The 16,515-nt window shown below is 42.4% G+C and overlaps 1 protein-coding gene across 2 annotated transcripts; it reads left to right on the top strand.

Annotated features, from left to right (window-relative positions):
• The first annotated feature begins 10,408 nt into the window (after positions 1-10,408).
• Positions 10,409-14,082, top strand: LOC127301241 (cyclin-D2-1). 2 transcript variants are annotated; one of them, XM_051331461.2, is made up of 6 exons: positions 10,409-10,827; positions 11,081-11,167; positions 12,353-12,448; positions 12,579-12,780; positions 12,864-12,994; positions 13,086-14,082. In XM_051331461.2, exons 1-6 carry the CDS (start codon positions 10,555-10,557, stop codon positions 13,263-13,265), a joined length of 969 nt encoding a protein of 322 aa, XP_051187421.1. In that variant the 5' UTR covers positions 10,409-10,554; the 3' UTR covers positions 13,266-14,082. The 2 variants fall into 2 exon arrangements, with proteins under 2 accessions (XP_051187421.1, XP_051187420.1); XM_051331460.2 differs by having other exon boundaries at positions 12,350-12,448.
• The last annotated feature ends 2,433 nt before the right edge of the window (positions 14,083-16,515 follow it).

Below are 16,515 nucleotides of genomic sequence, written 5' to 3'. Positions count from 1 at the left end.
GGCGCTCGATCTCTTTGCAGGCACTCCCAAAAAAGTGTGCGAACTATCTTGACGGCCAGGAGCCTGCTAAGGTGTATCTGCGAGCAGCTGACTGCGGTCCTCGTCTCTGGACCGTGGAGGTCCTATTTGACGGACAAGATCGGATGTACCTCGACAAGGGCTGGGAGAATTTCGCCATCGCGCATGGTGTGGATTTCGGCTGCTTCCTACACTTCAAATATGAAGGCGATGATGTGCTCACAGTGAAGGTGTTCGACGGAACAATATGCAGGAAGTACTACTATACGGACGACAAAGATACTGACGATGAAAGCGACGACGACGTGAAGCCATGCATCCATCCCCTTTAGATAAGGGGATTATGACCAAGAATATATATGTAGCTTCATATGCATCGGTTTAGAGATCTAGCTATTTTCTATATATTATGCATGTAAAAATAATATCGCAATTTCCACCATGATTCAAGCATCACAGCCTCCAAACGATGTCGGTACCGATGCCAATATCAACATGGTCAGAACGACTATGGTTGCCGCCACTGCTAGGTCACCATCGGGATGCACCCTCAATCCCGTCCCCTCATTCGATCACTGACACACCAGAGATACCACCGAGGCCAATGACGAACGTACATGCTGATGCCAATGCCGAACATGCACGCCGTTATGGGCACGGCCACGCCGCCCCGGTATGCTGGACGCCATAGACCACCGCGAGGTCTTTCCCTTCGCCACCACACTCCACTAGCACCCATCTATACACGCCAGAAAGGAGAGACACTAGTTTTCTCTACATTGTTCGCGTTCGTGTCCGACACCGTCAGTCGAAGTGTTGAGGTCATCGATGTCCTCGACTATTTCTTCTCTTCTTTTCATGGTTAAACGCGTCTAGTTCATATCTATCTAATGCGTCTGGTCTCACCTCATGCAGTTCTTTGTGGACGTCGATCTCATCTCGGCACCCCGCAGGCCACCTCCTCCGTGCCATCGCTGTAGAGCTCCGTTTAAAAATCTAATCCTACCCGTGTATTTCCCCTTGTATCAGCGTCATGGCCCCACTTGTTATTCGATATTCCGAAGCCCCACTCGTCGGCGTTTTGGTCAGGGATACGGTGATGCTTATGGTCAAACAAAGATGTATGGTCTGACGTGTCTTTGCGGGCTCTACGTGGCTCCACTAGTCAGCAGATAACGGCCAAAGTTGTTGACCCGTCGGGCAACCGGCCGTTACAACACTTGTGAGGGTTTGAGACAAGGGCTTGGACAAAACTGAGGAAAAAAATTAAGGAGCTGGAGAAAACTGAGTACAACTAAGGACCCGAGTGCATGAAAATAGAAATCCCTATTTTCTAATTCTCTCGAAAATAATTCTCTTGGAATCAAATTTCACTTAAATATTAGAAGAAGCATCAAATAACCATTTTTTGTGGATTATATTGTGCACTAGTTTCCATGAGTACTAACAAGCTAACGACCTAACCATTTGTTTATCCGTTCATTTTGGACTTCCAAATGCCAACATCCCTCCCGGGGCGCTCTCCTGCCTACAACACCGGGGTTGGAAAATCTATAGGGCTAGAGGCTTGCACGTTATAATGGACATATGTCTAGCCCTAGAGGTCAGAGATAGTCGTGATGGTAATGGGTAGGGCATAGTGCAGGTATACCAATACCATACCGATATCCATACGGCCATACCCATACCGCTAATGTGTACAAAACCGTGCACATACTCTTATCCAGAGGTATCAAACTCTACCTACACTAAAGACAAATGAATACATGCAACACTTGATACTTTACAAGTAAATACATGACATCAGGATAGTGGCTTTGGGGGAGTTCGTGGTTACACTCACACATATATACATTGTCGGTTAGGGACTCACACATCAACTTATCGGGTAGGGTTCGGGTATAACCACAGGTACATAAGCGTACCACTACCCTTTTTTTTCGAAAAAAAGGTGTTTAGGTGCCAGCCCATGCATGCAAAAGAGTACCCAAACCCTACACAACCGAGCTGGGTACCCATGGGAAATTTCCATCGTTAGGCGAGACTCGTACCGACACACAAGCCCCTCAAGATTTTTTTGGGTGTGTTTAAGGGGGAGGTGCGGCTAGCTATGCTATCTTCCTAGGCGCATCTCCGGTAAATCACTGCAGCAAGTCCAAGGTTTTTGGCTTAGGTTCTGGACAAAGGGCTTCCTCGATTTTCATGTCTATCATGAGCCAAGGATCAGATTTGGACCGGAAATGACGTTTGAAAGGGCATATTACCCTAAGTGTGTTTTTAGTATTTAATGCAACCCCTATGAATTAACGTTTTCATTTAGATTTATTTAGTCATGATAGATAAGCACGGCTTATATGGCTAATGGTTGTTCATAATTTGATCCGGAACTATGTAATTGAACCCCAACTGGAGTGAATACTAAATCCAAAGATATGCATTTAACTAATGCTTATTGGGAGAATTGTTTATTTCTTATTTTCCATGATGTCACAAGTTATAGATTGCCACCATTTGGTCATTTCAATTTTGATATGTTCGTGCAGCTGTTGGTTTATGTCACGGACTAGCTCATGCAGTCTTTTTTCTACCTCAACCTCTTAACTCCATGTTTGGTCGAGTAACATTTTATGTTGAAAGCATGCAATGAAGTGAATAATTCTATATGTACATCAAGAGATTGTGAAAGAGCATGAGAAGATACAACACACAAAACATGAAGGATGTACCACATGGGATAAAGTGATCTCATGGTATAGTAATCATGTGTCAATCGATGTTTGTGAGCTAACCCATGATCTATGTGCTTTGTGTGTCTATGTGGGTTAGATATCTTACCAGGGACATGCACCAAAAGGAAGTTTTCATGGAGCCCATGAGAAGATAAAATTGAGTAGTGATGGTCATCAAGTTGACAAATGAAGTTCTGAATAAGCAAGACGATAAGATAGTATGCTTGAAGACTGTCGTTTATTTGGTGATAATGAATATTTGGATACGTGCTTTAATGAAGCTATCCCATAATTGTTTATGGTGGAGCAAATATAGTGTGATTCTTCCACAAACAACAATGATCAAGTGAAGAATTCTTGCGTGAAAGAAGCATAAAGCATAGTCATTAAGATCAAGCGGCATGCACAAGGAAAAGGTATATTGCTAGGGTTTCCTCTTACCGGTCCGAAGGTTCTAGTTGATTAGCTTCCTCTATCATCATATGGAGCTCAATCCTTTGTATAGTTTAAAATCTGCATATTTTGTTGCTTCTTGGTGTTTCTTTTTGTGAGTTTCTTGAGCTTATTGCTAGTTTTTAACAATTGTAATTTCATCAAAAACATAATTTGTATGTATATTCTATTAAGTTTTCGAGTTTGGAGGTTTTGATGGTTCTTATTTTAGAGATCATTCCTTTACAATGTTAGTACTTATATCTTTCTATATCTTGGGTTTTCTATTATTCTACATATACATATTTATATAGATTTCCCAAAAGCGCAAGTTTTCCAAAATCGGATTCCAGATGCAAATATCACCTTTTGCGTGAGAGTAGTTTTTTCCCATTGTGGGTCCTGTATGACCAGTCCTTGAACCAGATAAGGTGTTTTGGCTGGTTTATACCAAACTATAACTAGATTAAAATAGACCCATATTCAGTGGAGGTACATTTTTTATTATCTGGTCCCTAGTCCGGTCCAACCGACCCTCGGACCGGGTTGAAACTGGATGGCCTATTTTTACTCCAATGGCCATTTTTTGGGTTCCCTATAAAATTAATTTTCTTCCTCATGATTTTTTAGGGTTCTTGAGCTTATTTTCCCCCATCACCATTGAACTTCAAAAGCTTTTGCCCTATCAAGAGGGGTTGCACCTTGGACGGTACGGATGAAATCAAATCGCGTACACATACCAAAATGCCTCGTGTGTGGTTTTGGTAATTAATGACAATCCCTCGGGGATAATGTTTGCATTGAGTTATATTTGTAGAATTTTTTCATAGGTAATGCTTGAACCATACGTTGGATTCAATGTTACAAGAAGAAGAAAATGAAGAAAATCAAGTGACAAGTATGTCTTGAAGAAGAACATGGAGTGAGCTCTCACGTGTATCTTCATGACATCAACACTATTAAGAAAGAAAAAATGAAGTGCAAGTTCAAGTTCAAGATGATCCATTTTAAAGAGATCATAAGCTTGAATCTTGTTGTCCATTTGATTATCATGGATATGTGAAGATGCACTGTAGAAGAAGCTCTCCCATAGTGGAGTATGGGAGAGCAATCCGCAAGACTTCATCAAGCAAACACAATGAAGAAAGGCGTTCAATCTTGTTGCGGTCAAGATTGTCATCATCTAGCTCAAGTGGAATGCACAAGGTTGAGGTTTTTCTCTTTATAGGGTTTATTTCGTACCGGTCTCATGGTGTAGTTGGGAGACTAGTATTTATGATATTTGGATGTACTATCAAGAGGGCTCTCGAGTGAGTAACTTGATTGTATCTTTCAGAGAGAACTCAAACCTTTGCATCCTTTCATCATCTTTCTTAGTTGCTATTTTGTTCTTATCCATGTGAGTTTTTATAACTTGTGTTTATTCCCATGACAAGCTCTAGTTCTTCGAAAACGGATTTTGCACGAAAACCCTGTTGCATTTTAAGGTTTTACTAGTTTGTCTTTTATAGATAGGTCAAAACTTTCATCATTTGGATTTACCCCTCCCCGTTTATTTACTATGATTGTTTTTTGCATGATTTTGTAGAGGTTGTTGGTAGCTTCGAAACGAGCCCAAGATCATCAAAACCGGAGTCAAGATGCTTAAAATATGATCATTCTTGTTTGATGTTTCTCCTAGTTTTCAGGCGAGGGGGAGATTATCTGACTGAGGGGGCGGGTAATACGGCAAGGGAGCCAAATATCCAGCCTTCCCAATCAAATATCCCCCCGAAATTTTAGTGGGCGCGGATTTTCTGGTATGGGGATGAAACATCTGGCGCAAATATTCGGCGACAGGATAGAGCTGCATGAAATGTGTGCATGGGTGGCCTAGGAGCTCCAAAAAATCACTCTGGGCGGATAATCCGGCCTGGTAGATCCACAATGGCCATATTTTTTTGGAGGGGGTATATAAGGCCCACTTCATCCTCCTTGGGTTGGTTGCTTATCCCCCATTCGTCTCCTCCATTGTTGACCTTTAAAGTTTGCTCTAGTTCTTGATTCCTTCTATGATTCTTGCATATTCTTAAGGAAAAAGAGAGAGAAGATCAAGATCTAAATCTTCACCAATCAAATCTCTCTCTCTCTCTTTGTGAGGGGAACCCATTAGGTTTAGATCTAGGATAAATTTGGTGTTCTCCTTCTTTGTTCTTCCTCTTTTATTCCCCCAATAGCTTTGTAGCTTTGGTAGAATTTGAGACTGGGGAATTTGAGCATCTTAGTGGTGTTCTTGGTATTGCATTTGATGTATCAGTTTGACTTCTCCGTTGTAATACGTGGAGGTGAGAGTTCGTGGGATATTCTCTTCGAGAGCTTGTTCCTCTTGGATCTTTGGACCCTAGATGGCTTAGTGTTCTTTGTGGTGTTCTTGGGGACTCCAATTAAGTTGTGGAGATTCTTCCAATGTGAGGCCTTCGTGGCGGTTCCTTGGGAGCCTCCAATTAAAGGTTGGAGATTGCCCCAAGATTTGTGCGGGTTGCAGGTTCGGTGAGCACCCTCAAGGTTCAATAGTGTATATCGAGGACTTTCCTTTTGGTGGGAAGGCTCGAAGAGAATACGATGAGGCCTTCGTGGTGTTGGGGAGCCTTGTGCTTCCACACCGCTTCAACGGAGAGTACCACTAGCAAGAGTTTAAACTTCGGGATACATCATCGTATTCACGTCATCTCAGATATTCCTATACCCGAGCTCTTTACTTATGCACCACTTTGTGATAGCCTTCGTGCTTGAAGTTATATATCTTGCTATCACATAGTTGCTTGTCTTGTTTAGCATAGGTTGTTGGTGCAGATAGGTGAACCTTAGTTATATAGGTTTTGTGCTTGAAAAAATAAACGCTAGTTTTATTCCGCATTTGTTCATGCCATAATTGTAAAAATTTAAACCGTCTATTCACCCCCCCCCCCCTCTAGGAGGAAAATGTGTAATTTTAGATTGACTGGTGGTAAGGCCGAAGATATTGTCCCTTGTCTTGGCTAGGAATGATTCTACGTTGTCACCAGGCTGGAGTCTCTGGTTTGAAGCTTGAGTATACGACCCTCAAGGCTATAGTCTCTAGCATTAATGATGTTACAACAGTTGGTTTTTTAGAAGAATTGTAAAAGACCCATTCTTCGCCAAGAGGAGGTTGTCACTTCCATTCTCTCTCCACCATTAATACAAGCTCCAAATTGACTAGATCTCTCTCCCTAGCTTACCAATCAATATGCCCTTCTAGGTTTTACGGGGAGCACCTTGATCTACACTTTCACCAAAGGAAATTGATTTCCCATTCATTCCACTGTGAACCTTGTCACTCTTCGGGTCATTGGAACCGAAGTAATATGTCATCCTTAAAGCTAAATTATCGTGGTGTAAAACTTGTTAGTCGTGCTAGGAGCCTCTAATTGAGCCGCGTGTGGAGATTTCCCAAGCCTTGTTTGTAAAGGTTTGTATCGCCGGCTTCAAGGCCACCGCTTAGTGTAGGGTGGGATAACATTGGTGGATTAACCACCGGAGAATAAGGTGAAACTCTGTGGTGTTAGGGGACTTAATGTCACCAAAAACCTCTTAGAGATAGACATATTTCCCCTAAAACATAATGAACTATGAGAATACATCCTCTTTTCTCAATAACGGTTATTTCGATCATATATGTACTTGTATCGTTTATTTACATGTACGTGCTTGCTTTTCATACATGATTATTCATATAGTTACATATCTAGAGGACATGCTATCTTTCCCGGACTTAAATTGAAAAGAAACTAAAAAAATATTACAGCCTATTCACCTCTCCTCTAGTTGCTCATACAAGCCTTTAAACCTTTCATGGTGTTCTTTCTTTTCGTAGTGTTGAGATCTCCATTTTGATTGGTTTGAGTGAGAGACAGTGAGCTAGTTAATCTTGGGAGATGACTTCCTAGTTGGCTTGGTGGTTGGTGCCTTGGTGACCTATGCGTGGAAGAATGTGAAGATGCCCAAGATTCTCTTTGGTGGAGCTTACGAAGTGGTTGTTGAGTTTGCCATCTACAAAGTAAAGGAAAAGCTAACCATAATAAGGAGCCCTAACTTTGTGGAGGGGCTAGATAAGAGGGTGCGTTTTCGTGGCGTTTGGGGTTCCCTCGTGGTAACTGATGGCTCCCAAGTGCAGGAGATCAATTGCAGTACTTTTCAATAAGAAAGGTTGTTGGACCCACGAGGAGTTAAATGTATTGGTTAGAGGATTTGATAAGTAAACAATAATAAATATGCAGTAGTTTGGTATTTTGGGTGTATAGTTTGTAATAAAATAAAGTGCAAAAAGTAAATAGCAATATGTAAATGCTCTCAATGAGAGAGAGCCCAATCCTCTATGCAGCAAGAGGATAAGCTCAGGTGTGGGTGCTTATATGTGACAAGTGTTCCTGAGAACGGCATGGATTTACCAACATAAATATTTTTTCAAGTTTCGTTCCCTTAGGGGCGGAGCCTAAATTAGGTGCAACCATAGATATAAGAAAATGCACCCTTATGATGGGTCCTAGAGCCATTTCATGTCCAAGTATAGGAATCATTAAGACATAAATGTCCCACCATAGCAATTAATTCATTGGTCCCCGACATAAACCCCTCTAATGCAACTCTAAATATTGGAAAACGGTTTCTGTCATTCCGTCTCTTCCAACACTCATCATTGCATTAAAGTGAGCCCTATGAGACCATATAGGCGAAGTAATATGAAGTCGACGTTCGCATAAAACCATCATAGAACAAAATAAAAGATAAAAACTTGATCAAATACTCATTGCACATCATATAGAATCATAGCCAGATCATCATATGCCCTCAAAAATATGGGAAAGTACTCACAAGTGTCAAACATGATATGGACCAGAGGCATAATGATTATAACACAATCTGAAAGTATAATATATCCACCAAATAATGACAAAGTACCTATCACAAACATGCAACTAGCCTTTAAAACAATATCCGGGGTTCAATCAAACACAAACTATGATGGGGATGAAGTCGATCTCGTAGATAGTGATGGTGGTGATGATGGTGCTGATGGAGATATTTATGGAGATGCCCCCCTACGTCAAGGAGGAGTGGTGATGACGATGGCGTCGATTTCCCCTTCACCGGAGGCACCAGTGCAGCAGGATCTGCCCTCTCCCGGAGTAGGAGAAGACTTTCGACTCCGCCGCCACCTCAATAAATCTCGGGAAAAATATGGCTTAAGTTTCTAGCGAAACGGAGGCGTCTGTATAAAGGGGGGGCCGAGACGATGCTCGGGGCCCAAATGGGCATGGGTGGCGTGCCCAGGCAAGGGGGTGCGCCACCTGTCCTCTTTCGGTCCTCGTGGCCTCCCTCGTGTGCTTCTTTGGTCCACGGTCCTTCTCTCGGTTAAAAACTGATCAAGTATTTTTCCTTCGATTTTTAGGTGTCCGGAAGGTCTCTGAAACGACAAAATACGAAAAAGGAGGCCTCCAAGAAATTAAATGCCAATGAAAAGGACTTTGTAGGAAAGTCCTAGAAATCAACTAAAAATGCATAAATAATGATGTATGATGGCAAATATCAATGAAAACTAATGATATAAGTCATAAAATTGATGATGTAAAATGCATGTATCACTAGCCGACACACCTCTTGAGCAGTGATTAAGTTACTTCGTGTAAGTGAACATCGGGATACATCTTCATCTTTGCGTACCTCGGTTATCTCTATACCAAAATTTATTTCGTCGTGATAATCATCGATCTTGAAATTATTTATATATTGTTTATTACTTGTGAGATATCTATGTGCTCATCTTTCTTAGCTTAAGTGGTTGGTGCACTTACTTGATGAAATGTCATTTCCCTCCCTAAGCGTTTTCATTTACAAGAGAACATAATCTACAGACAAACATGTGTGCTTAAGTGTTTGAGGCATATTTTAATATCTAAAATGAGTGAAGAGACGGATTTTCGACATGTTTGTTTTTTCTTCAGTCGTAATGAAAACTGCTACCAAGGGGTTCCTTGTTGGAAGGTTGGGTGGAATCAAATACACAAATCATAGTTTGCACCCACTAAGTCTTTCCATTTTGGCGTGAGGGCCCCTTCAAATTTCAGCATTTGGGGTTTTAGATGTTCAAGGAAAATTTCCGATGTCCGAAACTTCCGTGGAAACCTTCGTCATGGACGTTCACACCTATATTTTGAGTTGATCCAAGTGGTGCAACTCTATGTTTATGGTCAATAAGTTGGTTCAAAACTTCCAGCCAAAGGAAGTTCAACTCGGATGTTGCGCGTAAGTTCGGTGAAGGTGGGGCAATTTTTTCCCTAAAAATCCTATCCAACGATTAGATTTTGGTGGCACCTATAAGAGCACCTTCTTCCCCAAGAGGATGTTGCCTTCCTACTCTCTCCCCTCCATTAGTACCGAACTTCAATGCACTAGATCTCTCGCTCTATCCAACCAAACTTGTTGAAAAGTTAGGATTTGGGTGAAGATATACTTAGATCTATCATTCCACCATTCTTTTATTCCCCCGCCATTCTCTTGTGGCACTTCTTACTCTTTGGTGTTTGACAACTCTAGATGGAAGAGGTCGCCTTGAAACTCAATCTTTTTGGTGTAAAGCTTTTTGTGGTATTATTAGGAGTATCAAATTAAATTGTGAAGATAGCCCTAATCTTGGTTGTGAAGATTTGGTTGCCTCCTCCAAGGGCACCTCTTAGTGGATCGTGTCACCTTGTATTGTGCAAGGGCACATGAAGAGTAGGGTTTTGGTGAACATTCCGTTGCTACACCTCTTCATGAGAGACGAACATACCCAAGGGAGGGAACTATAAGAATACATCAATGTCTCCACTATCCTATATTATTCAGTAAAATTGTGGATGTATACATCCAGGGTTAAAAGGTTTTTTTAAAAAAGAATCAAGAATGGAAGCAATTTCTTTCACAACTAATCTTGCATAAGTTTTTTTTGTAGGAACTAGTGCATTTCCTTTAAAATTCATTTGAAACACTTACGTTTCAAATAGAGACTAAGTGTACGCAGTGACGTGGATCGCTTACTTTTACCAATCATTTCCTCCTTATCAGTCCTGAATACACTTTCTTCTCTTTGTATACTTCAATATAAGTACACGGAGATATAAGAGCTCATACATACAGACTCGTAAGCACTTGCACTCACAGTGGCTAGCCTCTCGTATTATATATCCCCTTGTGCTCCCACACACATCTATCGCTCACACTATCAGCTACTCTTCTCTACCATCTCACCTCCACTACCACATCGCCTCTGCTCCACCACTACGCCGCCCACTCAACGGCAATGGCTGCTGCTCAGTGACGGCCCCACCGACCGGCTATGCCGGGAGACGACGCGTCCTACCTCCTCTGCGCCGAGGACGCCGGCGGTGCCTTCTTCTTTGCCGACGTTGCGGCCAGCACCTGCACCACGGCCACCGACGATGACTGGTGCTCCCGCGCCGAGGATGAGGAGTCGGCTGCGGCGTCCTTCGTCGCCGAGCTCATCGGGGGCGAGGCCGACTACTCGCCCCGGTCAGACTACCCTGACCGGCTCCGGTCAAGGTGCATCGACCCCACTGCCCGGGCGGACTCTGTTGCGTGGATTCTCAAGGTGACACACACAAAGGCACATACTGCGTTGATAAACTTCTTGGATTGGATGAGGCATGCTTGTGTTGTGTATTTTTCTGAAATTAAGCCCCACTTTAAAAAATCAGAAATTAAGCTTTGTCATGTACACGTATTTTTTTAATAACATTTTGTCATGTAGAAATAACTGTTCTAATATCTGCAAATGTATGAATTAGCATGCCACATGTCCATCTCATTCCATATAGCTAGTTATCTGAATCTGTCTTCTTCAGGTACAAGAATACTACGGCTTCCTGCCCTTGACGGCCTACCTCGCCGTGAACTACATGGACCGGTTCCTCTCCCTCCACCGGCTGCCGGTAAGCTCGTCGCCGTCCTGACCCTGCCCATACATGTCGTAATGCTGAGCACCATGCCAAGCGTGGCAGATAACTAGTTTGTTCTCTGTATTTTTCGGTATGTTGTCTAGTGCTCTGCTGATGCTGGTCTGTATAAAAAGAAAAGTTTTGGAAGTTGGTGTGCAGTCTGCTAACCCATCAGTCCAATTAGCTGGCTAATTACCGTTTTACCCTTATATGGAATGAAGGGTGTGTGTGTGGGATTTGTTTATGCACTAAAGACAGAAGGGTCTTTTGGCTTTGCAGCATGCTTTAGTGCAAGCTTAAGCTTTATTGTGGAACAGACCTTATCATTGTGCTTTGCCCTTGTGCTCCACATTGTTATTAACTACATGGCCTATGCCGTTTGGGATAGTGTTTGGAGTGTCTAGCGTGAGGTATCTATCTACTCAGTGACTGTGCATGCATGGTGGTGGTGATAATAGTATACTTATCAGGAGGTCAGAGTAAAAGAACAAGCTGCAAGCTAGCTGTAAACTGCTGCAAAGTATATATACCTGCACCTTGTCATATGCACCACCTGCCGTGGTTGAAATGGGCAGCATTGTTTTTTTCTGACTTTCTTGTTGCTTTGTGAATGCTGTGTTAGTAGAGTAGGCATGGCATGCTGGCGTCACTCCATGGATTTTTAAAGGATTATAGTAGTTCCAAGTGATACTAGATGATGGTTGGCTAGCTTAATTATCCAATTGCTGATGTGACTGACTATCTCACCAACCTTAACTGGGGCCAATATTATGATGTCACACAGATTTTGATCTTCAAGACTTGATACATGTTCCTGCTAAAATGCTAGATGTAACAGTGATCACTATTCGGGTCCACTGTAATTTATCCTTCAGTACATATATGGAATGATCAATGTATGCATCTACTCTGTCTTAAAAAAACAAACTATTTATGAGGGAAGATCTTAGTCAAATCTTCATGCTACTGTACTTAGGAAGCCAGATCCATATACTCTTTATTTCAGGAATTTAAAGAGGGGTTGTTTATCTTGCTCATAAAAGAACATGAGATATGTAGGATGGTGGTGGAGTGCTACAAGATCCTAGACATACTAGTACCTTATGTGTCCTTTGCTTTGGGGATCCTTGCTTCAGCTATTAATTGCTGTGTTTGTGTTCTTCCCCCTCAATGCAGCAGGAGGATGGATGGGCAATGCAGCTGCTAGCTGTGACCTGCCTCTCCTTGGCTGCCAAGATGGAAGAGACCCTTGTGCCTTCCCTCCTAGACCTACAAGTAATTACATCAACACTTATTTCAAAATTAGATTTTTTTCTTCTGATACTAAACTTTATGAGTTGATAAGCTGTAGATGAAATACTGATCATCAGAGTTATAATATGAATCGTGCATTGTACATTGACAGATAGAGAGCACAAGATATATCTTCGAGCCGCGTACGATCCTTCGAATGGAGCTTCTTGTTCTGACGGCACTTAATTGGAGGCTCCGGTCGGTCACACCTTTCATGTTCATCGACTTCTTCGTTTGCAAAGTTGATCCGAGAGGGAAGAACACACGATATCTGATCGGCCGAGCCACACAAATGATTTTAGCTGCAATGCATGGTATACTAAAAATGTTTGTTGGTTGAATATGTATGTTATCGCGCAACAGTGCTAACGTAATCCTGCAAAATGCAATGGATCAGACATCGAGTTCTTAGATCACTGCCCGTCGTCAATGGCTGCTGCGGCGGTGCTATGCGCCACCGGTGAGATGCCATCCTTCGCATTGGTCAACCCTAGGCTTGCAGTCAATTGGTGCATTGGCCTAGCCGAGGTAACGCAACGATCACCTTGTAACCACTGAAACTTTGACAAGTTATGAAATGTAAGCAAGTTCTGTAATATGTTATCTTTTTTTTTTACAGGAAGGGGTCAGAAGCTGCTACAAACTAATGCAGCAGCTGGTGAGTGGCAAGAGGACAGCCACAGCAGCTGCAGTAGCAGTTAACCTATGCTCAGATGAGGTTCTATCCTCTAATTCCTCCTCCTGCACCACCCCTCCCCCACCCAAGAGGAGGAAGAGGTCACCTCCACCAGTCACATGAAAAGAGTGCAAGTAGATAACATCAGTTTACCTGGGTCTTTTTTTGTCAGATTAATAGGGTTTGATCTCTTCCTGTTGTTGTGTTGTTGTGATTCTTTTTCCCATTTGTTCTCTTCTTTTGGGGCTCTTTCTTTTTACACCTTGGTGGGGGCTCTCCTTGCTTGGCCCGGCCTGTTGATCTATGCCATCATGGCAGCCTCTGCACTGCCAGTCTGTGAAGGATGTGAGAAATATCAGAGAAAGAGAGTGAAACATGGAGGCATGTGTGTTTTTATGTGCTTACAGCCTGTGGGTCTTCACCCCAATGCAGAATTGCAGAGGATACATTGATTAGATAGTGAGAGGGAGAAGCCATGGCTGGTACTAGCAGAAAAGAAAAGTAAAAGGATGGCACCAATGCACAGCATGTTTGCATAGCATTGCATGGAGATGGGGGTGTGAAGGTGGTCAAGGAGGAATGGTCAGAGCTACAGCCAAGGTGTAGTAGGCTTTCCCTGGCAAGCTCTCTGTGCATATTCATGAGGGAGAAAATTGTTTGTTTGTTTGTTTCCGAGTGGTTTGTTTGTATTTTGCTGATTGTTACCGAAGAGAGAGAGAGAGAGAGAGAGAGAGAGAGAGAGAGAGAGAGAGAGAGGAAAGAGGAGGCATGGTGTACTGGGAGGCACATGCATGCCCTAGTGTGATGCTCTGGAGTGAAATATTTGTCCATCTCCAGGCTAACAGTGTCCAAGCATGAGGCCTTTGGGGGCCCTTGCTATTTGTTATCACTTGAACTTTTTTTCCATCATGATCAATAAAAGATGTTGCAATCTAAATTATCTTGAAGGAGTATGAGTTGTGTTTGCAGCCATAATATAGCCAGCTATGTGTTTCTGCCTTTCTCTTGTTTTTCAGTCAGAGGTTATACATAGTTGGTGCCCTTTCTTCTGTGTATATTGCCAGTCTCGTTCTGCAGCTGAAAGTCTGATAGTGCCCCCAGAAAGCAAGGGCATGATCCTTTAAAAGTTTGAATTGTCTTCCTAATGTACCCAATATGTCAAACAAGTTACATATACAACATCACAAGGTTGTAGAAAGGCAATTATATTTAGTAGGTTAGGTTGCTCCTATGACATGCTTAAAGCACTGTAGGAAGTAGAGGCGCATGCATTGCAAGGAAGGAGTGACTCAAACTTTACATCCATTTTATACCCGAAAAGAACTATCCAATCATTTTAACACTAGAATGCACTAATAGCCACCTTATTGATAGTTAATAACATACACTAATCTGCTTAGACACTTGCAGCTGCAATTTGAACTAATCTGAACATAGTACTATATATATCCACAAGGTTATTGTGCAGGGTACCACTCACTCTATGTATTTAATATATCTATGCCGTGCCACTTAGGAGGAACATACAATATAGTAATCCCCATCATGACTGCTCAAGCGTTTATAATAAGTGGTCAATAGTAGTGGCTTTCAGGAATCATTGGAGGCGCTCATTATCAGAGACAGTTCGTCACATCCTTTTCTATCCGCCCCTTTTCAACGTTTCTGGAAGAGGGTTAGCCACAAGTAATTTGCAAAGTCATACGACCATGACCATGGCCTGAGTAAGGCACACATGGAAGTCATATGACCATGTCATGGAGCCAAGCATGCCATCCTCGATCTGTGGCAGGCTAGGCCAGGCCATGCCATGCCATGCCATCCTTGCCTTTGCCCCTAATGTACAAATGAGGCCATGACCATGGCAACCCCACCATAGATCTCGATTTTCTTACAAATCTGGTCTTGTGGTTGGGCTGGTGCACCGAGTCATTTGTAGGACTACCTCTATGTTGTTCTTTCCTGAATGACACGATGGAGAAAGTCAGATCTCAAGAGGTTGAATGGGAGATACCCTGAAAATAGTTGCAATTTTACAGATGGATTTTGGCAGTGTTAGATCTTGGGAAGTCTTTCTAGGCGTCTGAGAGAAAAAAAAAATACCATCTTTCCAAAAGAGAGAAAGCAACTTTGAGGTTTTACCTACTTTGGGAGGAAATTTGTTTGACAGTCAAGGTACATGGTTATCGCCATAGATTTCTTTTATCGGACGGCCACGATGGCGCCGGAGGAGAAGAACTGAATCTGGTGCCATTTTTTTTGTTGTATAAAAAGAAAACCTGAAGAATCTAACGTGATGGTACAGCTGCAAGAAGGAGATCCAGCTTTCGCCACACTTCTTTACTTGATTCAACGTCGAGCTTTCCTCCTCCTGGGCAAAAGCCACGTTTTTTCAGGCAACTTTGGAATCCCATGTCCGTGCGAACCCGAAAGCCAGGAGGGGGAAAGACCAGTACTCACAATCACATACTGCAATCGCAGCTGTATCTGTACGTGTGCATGCATGGGGCACATACCTTTTGCATCATTTCTTCATGGAGTACCAAAGACATATGGAGATGAGTAGATCGGATCCCAAACCAACATAGGATAAATGGCGTGGCAACATTATGCATTGAGAAGAAATCATTGGATCACATTGACATCGACCCTGTCATAAGTGACTTTGCATCAAGGAATGCTAGAAGAAAATTTGAAGGTAATATCTACTATAAATTATTTGATATGCTAATGCTTTTTCATGCATTTAAATGTTATTGACAACATTTTTTGACGTGTATATTCATTATTATTGTTGTAATTATTATTGTTGTAATGTCTACCTTAAGGGTCCCGAGTTTTGTTTCCCCCCATTCCCCCAAAATTTCACGACCATCCATGTTCCCAATATCGTCTAAACTACGGGCAACTCTAATGCGGCGACTCATTTTCGGCACAAAATGCGTCTATTTCGATCCGTTTGGGGGCGCCGCGGACAGGCAACCAGCCCATGTTAGCCCGTTTCATTTGGTCTAGGCATGTCCCCTTTTCTCATTTTCACCATTTTCAAACTTTAACTTTTTTAAAAAAATGGTAGAAAATTAATTACCCTACTTGCCGATTCAAGTAAGCTGCACCGGCATAGAACATAATATTAAAGGAATGGCAAATAACACATAATCCATACAAACAGACAATATGGTGTGAGTGATCACTCTTCTCGATCATGGATTATTTTTTCTTCCTCTCGAACCAAGCCCTTCTCATTGGGTCTGAAGTCGGCCGTCATGATCTGGGTTTGCTAGGTGAGTAGCTTGAGCTCTACTAAATCTGTTCCACGATATAAGACGGAATGCTAGAGTAGCACAGCAAGGCATCTTATAGTATGGAACAG

This window comes from Lolium perenne, chromosome 5, assembly GCF_019359855.2.
Source record: "Lolium perenne isolate Kyuss_39 chromosome 5, Kyuss_2.0, whole genome shotgun sequence".
NCBI classification, from domain to species: Eukaryota; Viridiplantae; Streptophyta; class Magnoliopsida; order Poales; family Poaceae; genus Lolium; species Lolium perenne.
Note: the sequence above shows the minus strand (reverse complement) of the source record. Positions and strands in the feature narration are given on the sequence as shown.

Coding starts and splice junctions, on each gene's coding strand:
- LOC127301241 (XM_051331460.2), top strand. CDS start 10,555: ATGCCGGGAGACGACGCGTCCTACCTCCTCTGCGCCGAGGACGCCGGC. Junction 10,828..11,080: donor CTGTTGCGTGGATTCTCAAG/GTGACACACACA, acceptor TGTCTTCTTCAG/GTACAAGAATACTACGGCTT. Junction 12,781..12,863: donor GATTTTAGCTGCAATGCATG/GTATACTAAAAA, acceptor GCAATGGATCAG/ACATCGAGTTCTTAGATCAC.